The following is a 20020-nucleotide window of genomic DNA, read 5'->3' on the forward strand; positions in this document are numbered from 1 at the left end:
CATTAATTATGCCAGGAAGAATCTTTGGCAGACTCACTTTAACATCTCTAATCCGTTCAAGATAAGGATTAACGATGGTAATCAAACAAACGTGCATCCAAATAAAAACAAATGTTTGGGTAGTGGCCATTTCCAAATACTAAAATAGTAGTTACTAAAATATATGTGAAACTCCCAAGGCTAATTATAGTAGTATTCTTTTATCAAGTTCTGTCAGTAATTGATACAACGACATAAAATTATTTTCTGTTGGTCTTTGGTATCATATTTTTTTTTTTTCTTTTCTTGGTTTGGTATCATCTTGTTCAAGGACCACCACCACTGTTCTTGAAAATTTAGCATCTCTAGGAACTGATATATCTGTAAATTCTTTATTTTTCGTAGGAAAAAAAAAAGGTAGAAGAAGTAGTGGAAGTGGAACTGTGAAAGAGGAGGAATCAGATGTCACGTGATAGATCACGTGCTGCCTCTCACACTGACGATTCAACGATATGGACGCCACGTCATCTTATCCAAATCACAAAAGCGGATCCATTTTCTCTCTCCTCTGTTGTGTCTGATCCGAGGAGAATACCTCAGCCGTTGGTTCAGATTACTACTTTTCAGCTTCTCTGTATCTCCACCGTCCATCTTCTCCTTCTAAGAGTGCTTTGCTCTCCCATTTTGTCGCTTTCTTTTAATCCTTAGTCACGTTTGACACGTGTCACCTGCCAGCATCTGATTTTTTTATTTTTTTACTAAATCTTTTACTATATTTTTCCCTCTTTTACTAGATCAGTAGATCTTCCTTATTTCCTTAATAAATGATTTAATATTCAGTTTAAAAATCTTGAATTCAATCCTAAATTTTGTTTTTGTTTAAGCAACAATTTGGTGATATCATAATATAAAATCTGATACTATGATACACTCATAACCTAATATATATTTTGTTCCGACGATTAAGTAACCGATACAATTTTCTGAAAACCATAAATGGCATTTTGGTTACAAAGAGTAAAAAGAGAAATTGGTGAACCGATAAGCCGGTTATAGCTATACCGGCATCTCAATTTGGTTTATTAACAGAGGAAACAAAAAAAAACGGAACCCTAGAGTCGCTCGATAACAGTATAAACTGTTAATTGTTAAAGGTCTCTCATTTGCGTGTGCTCTCTTGCGATTACTCTCTTGCGATTACTCTCTCTCACTTCTCTTTTTGTATCGGTCTCGTATTGGTTGTTTATAGGGTATTCTCCGGCTAAGGATACGGGTTTCGTGGTGAGATTTTTTTTCTTTCTATTGTCGTTTACGGGCGAGGATGATCGTTTCTTCGGTAAGGTCGATTAATCGGTTCTGTTTTCGAAGATGTTGTTAGATCCGCATGGTTTTGGTGATCGTTTTGGATCCGAGACATGGTTCCACAGGAGAAAAAAATGCCGTCGTCTCTTGCTTTGAGATTTCCCTTGTGAAAGTTTTCATCTTTCGTCCTCGTTGAATCCTTAATTTTTTTTTTGGTTCCTTTTTTTTTTATATAGAAATTTTGGTCTTCTAATCCTGGGGATAGGTTACAGTCTCCGATTGTAAATAGAAATTCTCAACGTCGTGACTTTGAAGCTTAGATAAAAGTTGTACAGAAATAGATTGTAACTCGAGCTCTGAAACAAGCAAGTTTTTTTGGAACATTTGTGTTCCTTGTTTAAAAAAGGGGTGTTTTTTATTTGTTCCTGGGGTTGGGTTAAAAAGTGGCGAAGATGAATCTAGGTGCGGCCGAGGAAGAATCGGCACAGGAGATTCACATCCCAGCTGATATCAATTGGGAGATGCTTGATAAATCCAAGTTTTTCGTTTTAGGAGCTGCTTTGTTTTCAGGTGTATCTGGAGCTCTTTATCCTGCTGTTTTGATGAAAACTCGGCAGCAAGTGTGTCATTCACAAGGCTCTTGTATCAGAACTGCGTTTACCCTTGTGAGACATGAAGGTCTAAGGGGATTGTACAGAGGATTTGGGACCTCTTTGATGGGAACAATCCCTGCTCGTGCCTTGTACATGACTGCCTTGGAGGTTACCAAGAGTAACGTGGGCTCTGCTGCTGTTAGCTTAGGTTTCACAGAGGCTAAAGCTTCTGCAGTTGCTAATGCAGTTGGAGGTTTGAGTGCTGCGATGGCTGCACAGCTTGTTTGGACTCCTGTTGACGTGGTGAGCCAAAGGCTTATGGTTCAGGGAAGTGCTGGTCTTGTCAATGCATCGAGGTGTAATTATGTTAACGGGTTTGATGCATTTAGGAAGATTGTTCGCGCTGATGGACCTAAGGGATTATACAGAGGGTTTGGGATATCTATTCTGACTTATGCTCCATCTAATGCGGTTTGGTGGGCTTCTTACTCTGTTGCACAGCGGATGGTTTGGGGTGGAATTGGGTGTTACGTCTGTAAAGAAAGTGGGAACAACAGTACTGCGATTAAACCAGACTCCAAAACGATAATGGCTGTTCAAGGAGTTAGTGCTGCGATTGCTGGAAGTGTTTCTGCTTTGATTACAATGCCACTTGACACGATCAAGACGAGATTGCAGGTTCTTGATGGGGAAGATAGTAGTAACAACGGGAAGCGTGGACCGAGTATTGGACAGACTGTAAGAAACTTGGTTAGGGAAGGTGGATGGACGGCTTGTTATAGAGGATTGGGACCAAGATGTGCTTCAATGTCAATGTCTGCAACAACTATGATAACTACCTACGAGTTCTTGAAACGGCTTTCAGCTAAGAACCATGACGGGTTTTGCTCTAAATCATAGCGATAACAACCACATAGAAGAATCTTTTATGGAAATGTCTTTAATTTTCTTACTTGTCTTGTTCTGGTCTAAGCTTGTTTTGCTATTTTCATTTGTTTTCCAGTCATATGTAAGGAATGTGTTAAAATTCAGTTCTTAAATAAATAAATGCTCATTTTCCTCGATTCAGTTTCCGGGTCTGGATCGGTTCACCATAAACCGCACGACCAATCCCGGTAAGGTATGAATGCGATTTAAAAAGATGACTTGTAAGACTTTTATTTGGCAATTTGCAGTCTTACATAGATTTAATTTGGCAGCATGTTATAATTAGTAATTCATGAGTCACTTAGAAAGTGATTTTCAGGATTGTGACTATTATATATATTTCACAAATGCTGTCATTTTCTTTGCAGAAGTTAAAATTATGATCGTTGTTAGTATTTCAGGAACACAAGTGTGTGCCTGTCACATAAGTCAACGTGTTTTGGAGCAGAATCTTACGTTTCTTCTTACCTTATCAAAAAAAATTATTGTTTTCTAATCAGGAAATAATTCATATAGAGACGGCCTGATCTTTTGAGAAAAAAATATTCATGAACGTGTCGACGAAATGGTAATATTTTCAAGTATCTTAAGTGTATAAATATCTTCTTCGACGGTTAAATTAGACCTCAAAGTGGAATCTTTCAAACTCTAATACTCAATTATAAGAAGTGTATCCAGAACCAGAATAAGACATTATCTAATAATATACTGGATTCCTCATTAAATATATATACCAAACATCGTCAACTACATTGTAAAATACTTCAAGAATCCGAATGTGTCTCTTCACACAAATCAATGGAGTGGAAGCAGAATCTGTGTTTTTTCTTCGTCATTTTCAAATAGAATAAGGAGTCATCTTCATTGCCGACACAAACGAAGAAAAAACGAGCATTTAAATCAATGATTAAACAAAGATGAACTGAGAGTACTTTATTAGAACAATCAAATCACTAGTTGTTCACATGAGATACATGGTAACAGAAGATTAAAAGGCAACAATAGCAAGTGTTTCAAAGTGAATATCCTGGTCGTTTTTGTGATGTCTAAGACAGAGACATAATGTGACATACAAACGCTACGTTACAGCAAGCGAAAGAACTAGTAGCCAAGGATGACTTCCCCTTTTCGGTGGGAACATGAACACAGCACCAAGAATTCAATGTCTCAGATACGGACAGAGAAATGGTGCATGTCCCCACCTCCATGCATGTCATTTGATTGACCATGAACAAGCATGGCTCTGTTCGTCTGACTTGGGAAACCTGAAAACTGGAATTCAGTGTGTCCAAAGATATCAGCACTGTCGGAAACAGAGGTGATGTCTGAGCCAGAAGTGGTTGAGCTGCGGTCTTTGCTGTTATGCAGCATATGCGCTTCGAATCTTGACATGTTGGCCTTTTTGTTATCCCGCTGGCTTGACTTGTCATTTTCTTGTTCTCTAGCAGCAGCCTCTTCGGACTCTTGAAGAAGTTTTTTGGTGTTTAGGAATCTTCCACCGGATCCTCTTGGCCTTTTGAGAGCATGAACATGTCGAGACTCATGAAGATACGGCTGTTGCATAAAGAAAACACAGAGATGAGCAGAACAGTTTCAATGAAATGATTTTGTTTGTGTTGGCTCATAAGGTCAAGTATATACTTTACGGGCTTTGATTAGCTTGTTTTGAGCCTCAAGCTTGGCACGTTGCTGCCTCCTCCTCATGATTGCATGGTATTGCTTCGCATTGACAAAGACCGGTTCATTTTCAGTGAGCTCCCCTGGTAAAGGAACTCGACCCTGAACTGTACCCACCATGTGGGGATTGCATGTCTGCAAAAGAGATTAAGAGTTTTGAGATCTGATGGACAGATCAAACTGAAAGATAATCTTGGGATTCTATTTATTTGCAAGGCGTAATAGGACTGCTTCATAGTATAAACAAACTTAAATGCAAGCATACCAGAAGAAGAAGAAGAAGTATGAAACAAAAGGGTTGTTCTTACCGGTGGATGTGGTAAGTAAGTTGCAGCTAATAAACCACCAAAGTGTGGATCAGCATAGTGAAATGAGAAATTAGGCTGCATAATGTGTAATATAAGCAATCAGTCCACCATCAGAACTTGCTATTATTACAGATTCATAGATTTACAATTACCTGTGCAGGAGCAGCAAAGTGAATATTTGGATATCCTGTGATCGAGCCTGATTTAGGATTAGCGGCAAACCCTTTCCGCTGAGTCTCTTCAGATCCTAAACAAACAACTGACAAGTCAGAGAGAGGATATAACAATTCTAAGGCAAAAGGATGATTCTCTTGTGAATGACATGAGAAGTAAACATAACAAATAATGTTAAGCAGCCAAAAAATCAACTCAAAAACATCAAGCAAGGAGTCTTTAACATAGAAGATCACATATAGATTTATTTTCAAATGTGTTCAGCAAACCCTGTATATTCTTATGAAACTAACCTGACTTAGCTGAAAACGAGATTTGTCTTGAAGGATTATCATCTCCACTACTAGCAACCTCAGTGTAAGATTGACCAGTAGACTGAGTAGAAGATGAGTCCTGGTCCTGGAAACTAATTTGCTTAGTGGTCTGTACATGTCCTCCAGGCCTTGCATCCACCTTCAAGCGAGGTGATTCAGCAGAACCGCGACGATTAACAGCAACAGAATCAGTTGGAGCAAGTCCCCATGAGATGCTAGTATTAAGGTATGGCAAAGTGGAATGAGTAGCTGAATCTTTCTTATTCATCTGATGCATCATAACGCCTTCCTTAACAAGCTAATTCTCACAATCAACAACAACCTAAAAAAATCATTCAAAGATTAGATTTTTATTAGAGAGGGATCAGCAGAAGACCAGATTTAAAGCTAATAATCCAAGTGGGTGAAAATAAAAGAAAAACTCAGAATAGAAATAAACAGAAATTAGAAGTTTCTAAATTGGTGTAATGTTTTTGCTTAAATAATCTAAAACGAATTGTGATTCGATCGTACTATCTTGGGTTAACCAAAACGATTGCAGAGATCGCTACGATTGGCTAAAATTAGTAATTTTCCGACCAAGAAAAAATTAATATGTGTTCCCGTCATCACTTTTGGGCAAAAAGGCGTTGACTTGAAAGATGAAAATTTTTAGCAAGTGTTTCCAAATCAGTAAAACATCAAAATCGCACGCCACAAGACAGATACACCAAATAATTGAACCAAGAAAAATGGGAAATTTTTGGACAGAAACTAAAGCATCCAAAGCCCTCGAACACAGATTCATAAACAGAGATAGAGAGAGAGACAGACAGACCTTTGAGTAATCGATGTAGAGAGACAAAGGACACAGATTAGTTTTGCATGTCTCCTTTGTCCAAAACAGAACAAAGTCTCTCTGTCTTAGTGGAATCGGTCGGAGAGTGTATCGTAATTGGTATGTGAAGATCTTCTTTTTTTTTGCTGCTTCGTCTTCGTCTCAAACCTTTTTTTTTTTTTTACTCGGAAACCACCATCGCCATGAGCACCACCACTACCAGTTTCTTCGTCTTCTCCTTCTGGTTAATTATTGTCTTAAGTGCTTAATTATTTCATTTTTAATTTTCTTAATTTTATTTTGGCTTCGCTTTACCCAATACACAGAATAATAAGGCTCTCTCCCTATCCCACCTTATAGAATCCATCAATCAATAACCCAAACAACACAATAACTTCTTTTTAAAAAACTATTTAAAATAGTCCAACTATATCAGATTCTTAAATTCCCTAACACAGTTTTAAAATTTTTAATTTCAGGGGAAAAAACCAAAATGATAACATTTAAAAGAGAGACAATTGAATAGTGTAATTCTATAAAGGTAAACGTACAATTCAAGAATTTTTTTCCTCTTGTAAAATAATGATTCCTATCTCCACAAATCCGTTTGGCACTTTATCTTTTTTTTCTTTTTATAGCTCATTTAGCAGTAACGTATTATTATAATATATAAGTTCTTTTACCAACTTTTCCCCCATCTTTTATTTCGAATATAAACTTATATAAGTATATTATTTTTTCTTGAGGGATGTATGATTTCTTAATTCGATTATCTATAATAATAATGATTCCAAAAAGTATTAGCTATCTTGGCCACGTTAGCTTTTACTTAGTTCAATTTTTTAGTTTTGTGTGAAGCTTTTTAATTAAAATGCTACTTAATATTTAATGGTATGTTTATTTAGCTTTTTGTCCAAAGTGTGTTGTCGTTTCCAGACTAATGACACTTTTTAATATGTCTGAAGTCTGAACTGAACCGTCCTTAAAATCTTTCCTTTAGGTTTTTGACCCTCTAGTTTTTTTTAGCCGCCCTTGTCTGCTTGTCATTCATTCGTCTGTCACGCGCTCCTGAACTCGTGAGAATGCGCACGCTTTTTTGCAATAGAACTGGGTTGTGTGTGTGCAACAAGGATGGTGGTGGTTTAAGGAAGGTGTAAGCAAGCATGTAAAATGAGATAGCGAATGGATTGTATAATATTAAAACTTAGGTTGGGTTCTTAATCAAGTACCTAACCTTTTCTGCAATGTAAATAAAGCTTTAGTGCAAGTTAAGCATAGTCATATCCCCCTCCTTTATCCTTGGAAGTAACGAACAACCAAAACATAATTATTGCTACTACTTCACTTTTAACATTTTTTTATATATATTCAATATGTTGATGGGCTTTTATAAGCCCTTGATTGATGATCCATGAGAATTTGGACACGTGGGGTACTATACTCATCATAATTCATACCCTATGGACCAAAAATCAAAAGTTAATCACCTTTCTTTAGACCAAAATCTAAAGAGACCAATGGAAAGCTAATATAGATCTGTAGAAGCCATGATAAATAACTGAGGAAGACCAAATGCTTTGTGTTTTTTTTTTGTTTTGTTATCTTGTTCTCTTAAGTGATGAGTGAGGGAACCACTCAAGAGAGACAACTAAAATTAGGATTGAGGTCGACATGAGAGACCCGCTCAAGTTCCCCAACCCCAGTGAATATCTCAGATGAGAAGAGGGCCTGCAAATTTTGTACATTCATGTATCGGCAAGAGGCAATAGTATCAGCCATAGTATAATGGGAAAAAGATCGTTCTTCTCAATCAAAAAGGTATACAAATTGTATGAATTCGCAATAGAGAAAAAGCAGACCGACCTATTTAACCAATTACAAAGGTCAAACAGCTACTGACAAACAGACATGCCAACAAGAGCAACCCAGACTTGTAGGGAGATCAAATAAATAAATAAACAAAAGGGTTAAAATGACAACAAACAAGACCACAAGAACAAACAAATGCAGAATCCATTAATCAGATTTGTTGGGAGAGTTTTTGGCCAAATCATGTAACATAATTTACGAGTTCGACCTTTTCTCATTGATCAGAGTTAAGGGCTTTGGATATCCATTCTGATGCTGCGGCTTGAGTTTCTGAATCATTATTTGCAAGTAAAGACAATGGAGTCACAGAAACCTGCCATTACCAAATGGGTATATAGAGTGGAAGTTAGTTAGAATCCAGATTTTCCTTACAATTTTTTTAGAGTTCAGAATTAAACCAGAGTTTCATGATGAGCGCAACTGTTGATTTTTAAACGGAGAATGGATGAATGATAACAAAAAAAAGAGCATGATCGTGGCAACTTACATAACCATCTTCTAGAGCCTTGACATCCAAATCTTCATCTCTGAATTCTTCTTCTTTAGTGAGAAACTGCAAACATATAAGCAGGAATCTTAAACAAAAGGGTATACAATTATCCAAAGCATTTGTGTGAAGAGAATGGTCCAAGTTTTTCTTTACCTCTAAACGAAAGAATTTCTTAACACGGGTATCAGTTTTACCAGCAACACCAACTGATTCAATCTCCACAATACTCTTCTTCTGAGTTGTAAAACGACGAGCTGCCCCCTGAGATTGCCAGATATTTTAATTTCAGTGTTGAATATACTAATCTTGGACCTTCTATACCAACAATTAATCTAAAAACAAAAAAAGTCAGAGGTTTGAAACCCCTGATTAGGGAATAAACTCACAGCAGCTGAAGCATCCCTGCCAAGCTGGGCAAGCTGAGCACCTAGACTTTGTTGGTTGGACATGAAATTTCCAGCACCAGGGTGACGGTGAGCTGAAACAGCTTGCCAACTAGGACTCTGCCTCCACATGCTTTGTTTTGTTACCTTAAAACCCTATTCATATGTACAAGAAACGTCAACTTCCCTATATCATTGCCTAGTGAGGCTCATATCTCTCAACATTAAAAAATAGTACTTGTGAAAAAACATTGTATGATCGCTACAAAAGAGATCCTTTATGAAATTCGGTTTGAATGTTCTTTGAATACAAAAGAAGAACCAAAAAAAGTTTCCTAGACGAGTTTTATTAGAGATACAAACCTTGTTTGATGAGGGCGTTGTTGGAATTTCTATGTTGAGAGAGCAGTCTTTAGGGTATATTCCTTTCTCAATGTCTCTGATAGTTGCGTTTATCAAAGGTAAGCAGACACCAACAGCATCCTTAAAGTGACTTTCTTTGCTTTCATCTTTCTTCCTATAATCGATATGAAAAATTATGGCCAACAATTCCAAATATGTAGCAGCAGGCATTCTCACGATATACTCACCAATTCAATGATATTGACAAAGAGGGTACCCCAGAAATCAAAGCCTCCCTGGCTCCAGCAACTGCACCTGAATAGAACCTGGAGGATTCTCAAATCAGGAAACACAGAGGAGACGGCGGAACAAGGAACAACCACTTATTTACAAGAAAAAGGCACTTACATTTGATGGCCACAGCTTGAACCCTGATTGATTCCACTAATTACCTGAAGAAAACAAGCAAAGCCAAAGATACATAAATTACGAATTACCAAAGTATCATATAGTCAAATGATAAGAAAATAACCAAATCGCTAACCAGTATTGGTTTGGACCAAGCAAATAGCGCCCCGGATAATCCTAACGAGATGCAGTCCACAGGAGTCCCTGAGACAAAGGAATAATTTAAAAACCTATGAACAAAACGGTACTCACACCACATGCATTAAAACAAGAAACTGATGACAAAAGGAAATCCCAGTCTACACTACACTTCTCCAAAAAACTTGAAAATCTCTGAACTTTGTTTTAAGTTTCAACAAAGACTTCAGCTTTAACATTCCATATACTTATTTGTCAAACTTATATATGTTGTGAAACTTCAGAAAACTGTGGTAATAATCATTTCAATAAAATCCGCATACCTGAAACTTCAAAGGCTGTTGCACCCTTGATATTAACAGAGCTTACAGCGATGGTTTCCCCTGGAGTCATAGAATGAGCAGAAGCTGATTTGTCCCTGCAGATTCCAATTCACAGCGATACGTTCAGAAATTAAACAAAAGATCAACCAAAAGACGGAGGTGAACAAATCAAAAACCAAATGAACAACGGAAAACAATCGGATTCGTAATGAAATGGAGAAACCGCACGTTTGAGGAGCACAAACATGGACATTGTAGAGGCCTTCACGAACCAAAGCCTCAACGAGAGAAACAAGCCCTGGCGAATCAATCCCATCTCCATTCGTAACTAAAACGATAGGTCTAGAGTCATCGATCTCTTCTTCCTCCACCGCGGCAACGACGGAATCAGATGTAGACGGAACCTCCTCAGCCGATCCATCGCTCGCAACCTTTTCCTCATTCCCTCCTTTTCTCTTCGAAAGCACATCCTGGAGATTCGAAACAAGCGCCGCTGACAAACCATTGTTCTTCGAGGTCATCGTATAGAACGAATAAGCAAAACGCAGATTTTGATTTGTGGGTCTGTGTTGAATGAATCAGAAAAAAAAAAAAAAAAAACCCTAACGAGAGAACACGAAGACGAATAAAATTAGAACACAGAACGGGTCTAACGGAGAGAGAGAGAGAGAAGAAAGGGAGACACTTTTTAATTGGTAGAGAGAGAAAAAGCTTGAAGAAGAGAGATTACTTGTGAACTGTAACAATTTGAGTTTCTTCTTCTTCCGCTTTAGATAGAATGAATACAAGAGAGAAAGAACTGTGACGCGCAATTTTTATTTTCAGACAATATAATATTATTATTAAAATTCAATCCAAAACCATCCAATAAGAAATCAGGGAAATGTTTGTTTTTTTTAATTATGGATTAAATTTAAGACATATAAATCTTGAAAATTTTAAATGTTTTATGGATATTAATTGTTTTCTTCTAACTATGGTCAAAAAGATGAAACAGGGTCCTGATCTAATAATTATACAGTTATCAGATGTGTCATAAGAAGAATTATGACATTACATTTAAAGATATTGGAAAAAAAATAGTTAGAACCGACAACATTATAGTACCATGTTAGTTGAAATATTAATAAAAGTGTTAACTGTTGCTAGATCAAATGCTAGTGAAAAAAAAAATGTAAAATTAGCCTTTTGACTTAATTTAGTTTTTTTTTTTTGTCATCACTTAATATAGTTTAAATAATGCTATATTACTAAATTTGGGTACAGTAAATGTTTTAAAAAATAGGGGAAAAAAATTTAGCATTGAGTTTGTTTATTTTGTTAGGTTATTTCTAGCTAATAATTAACTGACTATGTTTGCTAGCATTGCAAATAGATGATTAATGTTTTTTAACAAAAAAAAACTTATTATGAATGGCAAAAAAATATTGTAGGGTCTCGAAGTCAAGAAAAGAAAAAGAAAATGTCAATATTAGGGTTGTGTTGTTGTGATAATTGTCTTGGTAATCATAAAATGTCAAAGGTTTAGTTCCTTAGTTTTGATATAATTGAAGTGATCGTCACGTCGTGATAATTATTCAAGAAAAAAAATACTCACAAAACATAAACATTGACCGAATTGTAGTATAAACGCATTAAACAGTTAGACTGTTGAAATGTAGTATATATCGAATTGGGTTTCTGAATATCGGGGATCTTTTTTGCTTTTTGTAGTCTTTAGATCTTCTAACAGTTGGCTACAAAACACTTCTAAAACTTTACAGATACATAACAAATGCTGATTAAAATATGTAATATTTGATGGACTCTAGGTATACAAATATACTTAATTTTGGATGGACTCTTGTTTCTTTTGTTGGGCCAGACTAGTACATATGTAAATTAGCCCAAGATAACTATTTGATATTTACATATTACTAAACTTAAAGTACCCATAGGCCCATTTATTTTAACAAATTTTCTAGAGACGGAACCTTAAAGCAATATTATTGGCAGTATCTTAGCCAAATCAAGATTTTTTTCTTCACATATCTTAACCTAAGATTTGGCTAAGATACTACCAATAATAGTGGTTTTAGTTCAAACGATAACCGCGGGTGATGAATCTGAGATCCGTGGTTGCACAGGTTGGGAGGAGTATGGGTTCTCGCCGCTATTTTTCTGCACCGCCTAGTGGTAGCAACTCCTATGGGGAGACGATCATTCATTATCCACGATCAGAAACTCCCCTACTGGCGGATTTGATTAGATTGCATCTTGCATGCGTTGTTGAACTACTGATAAAATAATTAGATTTACAACTTCTTCTTTTTGACAACTGTAATTTCATTAAACTTAACATAAAGTATTTCTTGGCAATAATAAAATAATAAATTGTAAAGTCCAATTACCAAATATATAAATTGAAATGCATGGGCTCTGCCGAAACACTTTCTGATGAGGATTTTAACAAAAATTTTGGACTAGGGCACAACATGAGAGTACTATAGGAGGTATTGCAACAACAAAAAAACCACATTAATTTTCACCCTTTTGAAGAAAGAGACCCTACCCTAGTTTTCGTTGATTATTATATTTTTAGCTGTGCAAAATTTTAAGCTTTCAAAAATATTAATTTCTACATGCAAAACACTACCGTAATAAAATTTACAGTTTAAAATCTATAATCAAAATCTAAACCTACCGCCGTAATAACTTATACTCCTAATAATTATACAATTATCAAATGTCACAAGAACAATGGGAAGGATAATTTGTTACAGCTGTAAGTTTAGATTTTTGAATATATATTTTAAGCTGTAGTTTGAACCGACAACATTATATTGTACCATGTTGGTTGAAAATATTTTAAAAGAATGTTATATTTTTTTTTTAAAAAAGAATGTTATATCTGTCTATTTCGGTAGCTTATTTTCTAGCTAATGATGATTATGTTAGTTAGCATTGAATATTAAAATACACATTAAGTGATTAGGAATTAGGATGATGCAAAACTTATTACAAAGTAACAAGCAAAGAAAAAAAAACAATATATACGGAGGAGTTACAACTTACAAGACAAGGACAACAAATAATATTCCATAATACTTTGTTTTAATATATTAAAAAGGAGAATTTGATATTCCATAGTAATAATACTTTGAAAACATAATTTTAAATTCCTAAATATATACCAAAGAATTTTAAAACTGTTATTCCTCACACCAGTTCACTTTCAGCAATCACAAAAAAAAAAAAATTGCATCGCCAGTTACATGTTAAACTTAAAATTGTTCTTGATTGGATTATAATAAACATGTGTATGTTAATGGGTTTGAGCATTTCTTCTATATATTGTTGTAGTTTCGTCGCCACAATTTCCATGTGGTCGCTCATGGTAAAAATGGTCATATGGCCTCGAAGGATTCATGCAGTTATTCAATGGGACGTCTTACTTTAGCGGCGTCTCTCGGAGAAAATATTGGAACCCCATCATATATATTTTTAGTCATTAGCTATTTGTTGTAATGATAGAGAAATGTCTTCTTGTTTCCTTATTGTTAAGTTTATATTCATTTGATTCTTAATTATCTCTTCACTGCATCGCCAATATCAATATATTTGTATATTTCCTTTTTTTTTTTTCTTTAACTGCGTTAGAATTTTATCACACATTTTAACAATTTGAATTGTTTTTTGAAAATTTGAAACTCTAGTTTGAATCTTTTTTCGGTTCCGTCTAGAAAAGACTAATAAAAAAGTTTACAGAGGATATTTTACAAGTTATATTGATTATTCAAACTTATGCTCTAATCAAATGTTTAGCCTATGACTCTTTCTTCTTATAATTTTTGTGATGGCTCTGACTCTAATCGCTGTTGAATAAGAAAACTATAAACCATGACAAAATTAAAAAAGATAAAGAAAAAAGTTTATTTGACTTCTACATTGAGTAAAACAAGAAGAAAATGGTCATGGTACGTACTTTAAATTGAATAATACTACATAGTTTAGAAAAATGACAAATATTTGGTCGAGATTACTTGTGCATGCTCGACGAACATATATATGACTCGGTAAAGTATAGTAGCATACGTTACGTACATTATGAGCTCAATGACTACATATTGTCTGAACGACGACAACGTATAGAATATGTTGGAACCTTTCAACGGGTGAATATAATACTTTCAACAAACAAAAACCTTTTTAATATTTTTATTTCAAGGTACAATCAAAGTACACAGATCTCAATGATCTTATGACGTTGATAAAAATTACATAAAATCTACTTTGGAATATATGATTACGTACATCTCTATTTGGACAACAATTAAACAAATCCAAGATTTTGATTGAAAAGATAACATTTTCCAAACTTTAGGGATGGTTATTAGTTATTATAATGGTTTTTACACGTAAACATGTCTCCAAAGGTAGAACAATTCTCTGGTGATTAAAAGGATAAACTCGGTTTTTTTGTTAACCGTAAATTTCACGTGAAATCTAGAAGGGTGCACGGTGCGTCATAGACCATCCTTAGGAAATATATCAAGCCACACAGAAATCTATTTTATTGGTTTACATATATTTCTTATTCGAATAAAATGGTTATTATTATTTTTTAAATTTCCATGAAATGATTAAGCATTGTACATACTAAAGATACACCACGTAAAATTAACTCGACGACTTCTTAGCTAATTAGCAGCCTCATATACTCAGACTGGGCGGCTGGACTCATTTATAAATTTCTATGATAAATTTTTGAGTATCTAAATGAATAAAATGGAGATATTCTTATAGTTTTTACCCTAATAATATCGAACTCTTTTACCAATAGAACCAATAATATTTTCGTGGAAATCTAATGGCAGTTTCCTCACACCCTAAAGTCGTTGTCTTTCTTCTTCCTCCTGTATATATGCAAACTTAATGCCTTACTCCTTTTTGGTACACATACATAACACTTGCAATTAAAGAGAGTAAAACAAAACCATGAACACGGCGATCTTAAAAAAGTTATTGTGTTTTAAGACAAATGTTAACTCTTTACGAATATTCGATTCCAGGTCACTATCTTTGTCTTCTTCGTCTTCTTCTTCATTTACTCCTCCGAGCTACGACGTTTTTCTAAGCTTCAGAGGCGCAGATACTCGCAAGAGCTTCATCAGCTTTCTCTACAAGGACTTAGAATCTAAAGGGATTCGAACTTTCCTAGACGACAAGGAATTGGTGAGAGGCCGTCCGATTTCGCCGGAGCTTCTCCACGCAATCAAAGGGTCGAGAATCGCAGTCGTGGTGGTCTCTGTGAACTACCCTGCTTCGCCTTGGTGTCTCGAAGAGCTCAAGGAGATCTTGAAACTCCAGAAACTTGGTTTGCTGACTGTGATACCCATTTTCTACGAGATTGATCCTTCAGCCGTGAGGAGACAGATCGGAGTTGTCTTGAAACAGTTCAAGAAGCATGAGAAGAGACAAAGCAGAGAAAAAGTCAAATCGTGGAGGGAAGCGTTGACCACATTGGCTAATCTCTCCGGCGAGTGTTCAAAGGATTGGTATAAATCTCCAAAACCTTTATGAATCTGTTGAATCGTTTCTCGAAGTTTCGATCTTTTTTTCTCCTCTGTTTCTCAAAGTTAGGATCTTTGTCTCTGTTTCTCAAGTTTAGATATTTGTCTCTGTTTCTCAAAGTTTGGATCTTTGTCTCTGTTTCTCAAAGTTTGGATCTTTATCTACTGATTCTGTTTCAGGGAAGATGACTCGAAGCTGGTCGAAGAAATCACTGAGCAAATATCAAGCAAGTTGATCTCAGAAACACCATGCAATGATAATGTCTTAGTTGGGATCGACCAACACATGAGAGAACTGTATCCACGATTTGAACTGAATTCCAATGAAGATGTTCGAGTAATTGGGATTTGGGGAAGAGGAAGCATTGGTAGATCAGCACTCGCTAGCCACGTTTACCAAAACATCAAACATCACTTCGAAGCTCATTGTTATCTGGAAGACGTGAGACGGATTTCACAACATTGCCGTAAATCACATTTACAGGATGAGCTTCTCTCGAAGATGGAAGGAGAAGGTTTGACAATAAAGAGCAGCCGTAGGTGTCTCAAGACGATCAAAGCAAGGCTAAGGAACAAGAAGGTTCTTCTTGTGGCGAACGATGTAGACAAGATCGAACAATTCGACGCACTTGCTGAAGAGTTTAACTGGTTTGGTCCAGGGAGCAGAATCGTCATAACCACACAAGATAGGCAATTGCTTAAATCATCAGTGGTGAGGAGCGTCTACGAAGTGGAGCTCTTGAGATGCTACGAAGTTCGTCAGCTATTCAGGTCAGATGCCTTCAAACAAAGAGACGATCATGTTGGTTTCGAGCAGTCGTCTACATATGGAGGCATGAATATGAACATTTCAGGTTATGTTTTTTGTACCTTGAAAGGTATATTCACTTTGTTGTGTGACAAAGGCCAACTTAGGGAAAGGATCAATGCAATAGTATATAGTCTTTAGATCCATTTCATTTATAAAGCGGTTCTTTTTAAACACAAAGTATTTAGAATCAGGAATATTATTGAATTGATGTATTTGTTTGTTCCTTAGTTTTTAACATAGCCAATTTTTTTTTACATCTGGATGTGCCAGTTGTATATGTATGTAATAAACTAATCATACTGTTCTCCATTAAAAGAAATAAATAAAGAAAACACCAATTTTTTGAAAGATGTTGTCTGTACAATATAATTGAGGTATTTTTGATGTTTCGATATGTCCAATAACTTTTTTTGAAACTGGAGGCAACAAAAGTTGGAATCTAGTGATCTAAACCAGAGAAGAAAAAAGCGGCCTAACTTTTACACGATGATCCTCTACCACCACCACCACCACCACAAGTATACTACCAACAATAGTAAATTAGTAATAGTGCAACACTTGTCTATGTCACTGACAAATTTATAATAGAACAAAATATAAATAAGTATTAATTATTTTCTAGAGGAAGACTTTAACATGTTTTAGTCAACTACTTAAGATAATTGTAAACTCTTTTATTTTTATAACTGCTTTGTTTGAACTTATATAATCAATATCTATAAATATAAACCATTAGTCCCATAGCTAACAAAACATTTAAAATTTAACGAATATAAACTAGTCTACTAATCAAAGCCTAAATTTAAACTAGTCTACTAATTTAAGCCAATAAAATGTTTCAAATTAATACAGTGGAAAAGAAAGAGGACTTTGTTTCTTTTGTTCAATGAAGAGGACTTTTTAAAATTTGTTGGTGTGCAAAATTCAACAAAGTCTTGGTTACCAAGAGGATAAGATGATAATAATATGTTTTATTAATCTCATGCTGCTCTCATTTTCTTGTTTCGGCTGCCCAAGATCTTTTGGATTCTACAAAAACCCCTCTTTCTGAGTAGTTCAGTGAAACAGAAGCTGACAAAAGAAACTTCACAAAATAGGAAGATGCGAGGCAATATAGTAAGGAGTCTCTCTCTCTGCTCAAAGTTCTCTATAGTAGCTTTATATAAAGAGCCACTCGAGGAGTTCACAATTTATATCTCAAACACATACTCTCAAAATCTCTCATAGAGTCATAGAGAGAATCAAAAACCAAAATGTCTTGTGCTAAGTACGATGTCTTTCTAAGTTTTAGAGGGCTCGACACTCGCCCCAACTTCGTCAGCTTTCTCCACAAAGAACTGGATCGAAGGGGCATTCGAACCTTCAAAGACGACGAGGAGCTCGAGAATGGCCAGAGGATTTCCCCGGAGCTCAATCGCGCCATCGAGGTGTCGAGATTCGCCGTCGTTGTGGTCTCCGTCAACTACGCTGCGTCTCCTTGGTGTCTCGACGAGCTCGTCAAAATTATGGATTTTGAGAAAAAGGGTTCGATGACCGTTTTGCCCATCTTCTACGGCGTGGATCCGTGTCATGTGAGGAGGCAGATCGGGGACGTCGCTGAACAGCAGTTCAAGAAGCACGAGGACAGAGGAGTTGATCATGCGAAAGTGCTTTCATGGAGATTAGCATTGGAGAATTTGGCGAATATCTCCGGCGAGTGTTCATCGAAATGGTGAAATTTCCTAACTTTGATGATAAAAAAAAATTGAATTTTTATTGTTGGATTTGATTTGAAATCGAAAGATTGAATTTTTATGCTAAACCTTGGAATTTTGTTGTTCTCTCGGTCTGTGTAGGAATGATGACTCGAAGCTGGTCGACGAAATTGCTGATAAGATATCAGAAAAGCTGATGATTGTTAGAACAATAAGCAATGGGAGGAACATAGTGGGGATTGATAAACACATGAAGAATCTTAACCGATTAATGGATTTGAATTCCAAAAAAGATGTGAGAGTGGTTGGGATTTGGGCAAGAGGGGGCAGTGCTAGATCGGCTCTAGCTAAATATGTATATCAGACATCCTCTAAACACTTTGAAAGCCATTGTTTCCTGGGAAACTTGAAATTGATTTCTCAGGGTCGCTACTTTGAAAGCCATCTACACGAAGAGTTTTTGAAAAGTATGAAAGGAGAATGCTCGACGAGCACACAGGGTCTCAAGAACCAAAAGGTTCTGCTTGTGGCAGACGATGTCAGTAAGCTTAAACAGTTAGATGCGCTTGCAGTGGATTACAGCGGTTTTGGTCCGGGGAGTGTCGTTGTCATCACTACACAAGACAAGCGGCTGTTGCTTTCTCATGGTGTAGACAATGTCTACGAAATAAAGTTTTTGAGATTCCAAAAAGTCCGAAGAACAATCGCCTTTAAAAAGAGAGACATCTTTGCTGCGTTCGAGTCTGCTTTGTATCGAGCAAAAGATTTTGCCACGGAATGTTTTGGTTGCCCAACTAGTACATCTGGTTATGAGAAATTTTGTTAAACCCAATTTATTAAGTTTGAGGCTTCCTCTGCATTCATAATCATTTCTTTTTTTCTTTTCCTTTTGACACCTTGGTGTCGGGGTTTCGTGATCTGCGGAAGCAATCTGCATTCATCATCATGAATATATATATTTTTAAATGTAATAAATTTAGTTTTGTATGGTTATTTTGTCGTGTTAACTATTTATAATCATGAATCAAATCAGTGTGTCGAATCAGTGGGAGTAGGCTTTCAACAAGTGTTGCAAAAAAGTCCCCGAAAAAGCTCTAAAAAAAGACCACCCTCTTTTGGGCTAAAGACCTTCTTTCTCCTCTAGTGTATCTCATTAGGGTGTGAAGAGAACTTTTAGACTGGAAAACCTTTTCCTTTTTAGCCGCTTTATCCTGAAGTTTTTTTCGTGAATCTGGAAAGAGTAAAAGTGTTTCTTCTTAGCTGTTTTTCATTTCTGGGACCACTTTTTCTAGTTTTCGGAAGCTTTTGTTTGTTTTCAAGGCTGTCTATTTTCTTCCTTCCTCGGTTTCGCTCCTGTGTTTGGATCTGTGGTTTTTGGAAGAAAATAAGGGTTATTTTGACAAACGTGTCTTGGGTAGTCATGTCCTCTGCTATGGATAAGGCTATGTTGGCCATGTCCTTGGAAGAAGAAGATGAGGTGCCTTTTGAGATGCCAGATCTGCCGGAATTCAGTTCAGTTGAGAGAAATTCGATCAGCCTGATTGGTCGAACCCTAAATCCTTCTTGTCAGCCGATGAAGAACCTTATCAGAGTCATGCCTAGAAAATGGCAGAAACCGGGAAGGATGAGAGGTGTTGCTCTATCTAACGAGAAGTTTCAGTTTATCTTTGATTCTGAACATGATCTTCTAGAGGTGCTTGCTAAGGGCACGCATACGTACAATGATTGGTCTTTAGCTGTGGATAGGTGGTATGAAAGTCCTCCGGCAAACTATCTGCAGTGTATTCCGATTTGGGTTCAGATATGGAATCTCCCGGTGAACTTTTTCACGGTGAAAGCCATCACAGCTTTGGGAGAGTTGATTGGGGAAGTGAAAGAGGTTGCTTTTGACCCCGACATTCCACAAATTCAAGAATTTG

The 20020-nt window shown here is 36.2% G+C and overlaps 5 protein-coding genes and 1 pseudogene across 5 annotated transcripts; 4 read left to right on the top strand and 2 right to left on the bottom strand.

Moving 5' to 3' along the window:
- Nucleotides 1-1146: 1146 nt before the first annotated feature.
- LOC17896629 (solute carrier family 25 member 44) lies at nt 1147-2942 on the top strand. Its single transcript, XM_006302425.2, has one exon. The coding sequence runs from the start codon at nt 1734-1736 to the stop codon at nt 2772-2774; it is 1041 nt and encodes a 346-aa protein (XP_006302487.1). The 5' UTR covers nt 1147-1733; the 3' UTR covers nt 2775-2942.
- Nucleotides 2943-3869: 927 nt separating this feature from the next.
- LOC17894723 (nuclear transcription factor Y subunit A-3) lies at nt 3870-6445 on the bottom strand. The gene is made up of 6 exons (XM_006300471.2): nt 6092-6445; nt 5254-5596; nt 4939-5033; nt 4787-4861; nt 4443-4613; nt 3870-4355 (listed from the first exon to the last, which is right to left on the bottom strand). Exons 2-6 carry the CDS (start codon nt 5552-5554, stop codon nt 3969-3971), a joined length of 1029 nt encoding a protein of 342 aa, XP_006300533.1. The 5' UTR covers nt 5555-5596; nt 6092-6445; the 3' UTR covers nt 3870-3968.
- Nucleotides 6446-7874: 1429 nt separating this feature from the next.
- Nucleotides 7875-10773, bottom strand: LOC17894811 (5'-nucleotidase SurE). The gene is made up of 10 exons (XM_006302308.2): nt 10273-10773; nt 10045-10139; nt 9720-9787; nt 9584-9627; nt 9424-9501; nt 9197-9350; nt 8837-8989; nt 8604-8711; nt 8448-8513; nt 7875-8273 (listed from the first exon to the last, which is right to left on the bottom strand). Exons 1-10 carry the CDS (start codon nt 10563-10565, stop codon nt 8175-8177), a joined length of 1158 nt encoding a protein of 385 aa, XP_006302370.1. The 5' UTR covers nt 10566-10773; the 3' UTR covers nt 7875-8174.
- Nucleotides 10774-15021: 4248 nt separating this feature from the next.
- LOC17895940 (disease resistance protein TAO1) lies at nt 15022-16642 on the top strand. Its single transcript, XM_006300418.2, has 2 exons — nt 15022-15581; nt 15777-16642. The coding sequence occupies exons 1-2, from the start codon at nt 15022-15024 to the stop codon at nt 16543-16545; spliced, it is 1329 nt and encodes a 442-aa protein (XP_006300480.1). The 3' UTR covers nt 16546-16642.
- A 983-nt stretch (nt 16643-17625) lies between these two features.
- On the top strand, nt 17626-19115 carry LOC17894219 (TMV resistance protein N). Its single transcript, XM_006302336.2, has 2 exons — nt 17626-18118; nt 18243-19115. Exons 1-2 carry the CDS (start codon nt 17661-17663, stop codon nt 18925-18927), a joined length of 1143 nt encoding a protein of 380 aa, XP_006302398.1. The 5' UTR covers nt 17626-17660; the 3' UTR covers nt 18928-19115.
- A 215-nt stretch (nt 19116-19330) lies between these two features.
- LOC111832179 overlaps nt 19331-20020 on the top strand; it is a 1759-nt pseudogene continuing 1069 nt past the window's right edge.

Source organism: Capsella rubella, unplaced genomic scaffold (assembly GCF_000375325.1).
Source record: "Capsella rubella cultivar Monte Gargano unplaced genomic scaffold, Caprub1_0 scaffold_2, whole genome shotgun sequence".
Lineage (NCBI taxonomy): Eukaryota > Viridiplantae > Streptophyta > Magnoliopsida > Brassicales > Brassicaceae > Capsella > Capsella rubella.

Excerpts from the sequence above, each read along its gene's own strand:
- LOC17896629 (XM_006302425.2), top strand. The coding sequence starts at position 1,734 with ATGAATCTAGGTGCGGCCGAGGAAGAATCGGCACAGGAGATTCACATC.
- LOC17894723 (XM_006300471.2), bottom strand. The coding sequence starts at position 5,554 with ATGATGCATCAGATGAATAAGAAAGATTCAGCTACTCATTCCACTTTG. Across the intron at positions 5,034-5,253 it reads CTCGTTTTCAGCTAAGTCAG|GATCTGAAGAGACTCAGCGG; the intron begins GTTAGTTTCATA and ends TTGTTTGTTTAG. Across the intron at positions 4,356-4,442 it reads AGCTAATCAAAGCCCGTAAA|CCGTATCTTCATGAGTCTCG; the intron begins GTATATACTTGA and ends TTTATGCAACAG.
- LOC17894811 (XM_006302308.2), bottom strand. The coding sequence starts at position 10,565 with ATGACCTCGAAGAACAATGGTTTGTCAGCGGCGCTTGTTTCGAATCTC. Across the intron at positions 9,628-9,719 it reads CTTGGTCCAAACCAATACTG|GTAATTAGTGGAATCAATCA; the intron begins GTTAGCGATTTG and ends TGTTTTCTTCAG. Across the intron at positions 9,502-9,583 it reads TCAAGCTGTGGCCATCAAAT|GTTCTATTCAGGTGCAGTTG; the intron begins GTAAGTGCCTTT and ends AGAATCCTCCAG.
- LOC17895940 (XM_006300418.2), top strand. The coding sequence starts at position 15,022 with ATGAACACGGCGATCTTAAAAAAGTTATTGTGTTTTAAGACAAATGTT. Across the intron at positions 15,582-15,776 it reads GGCGAGTGTTCAAAGGATTG|GGAAGATGACTCGAAGCTGG; the intron begins GTATAAATCTCC and ends ATTCTGTTTCAG.
- LOC17894219 (XM_006302336.2), top strand. The coding sequence starts at position 17,661 with ATGTCTTGTGCTAAGTACGATGTCTTTCTAAGTTTTAGAGGGCTCGAC. Across the intron at positions 18,119-18,242 it reads GGCGAGTGTTCATCGAAATG|GAATGATGACTCGAAGCTGG; the intron begins GTGAAATTTCCT and ends CGGTCTGTGTAG.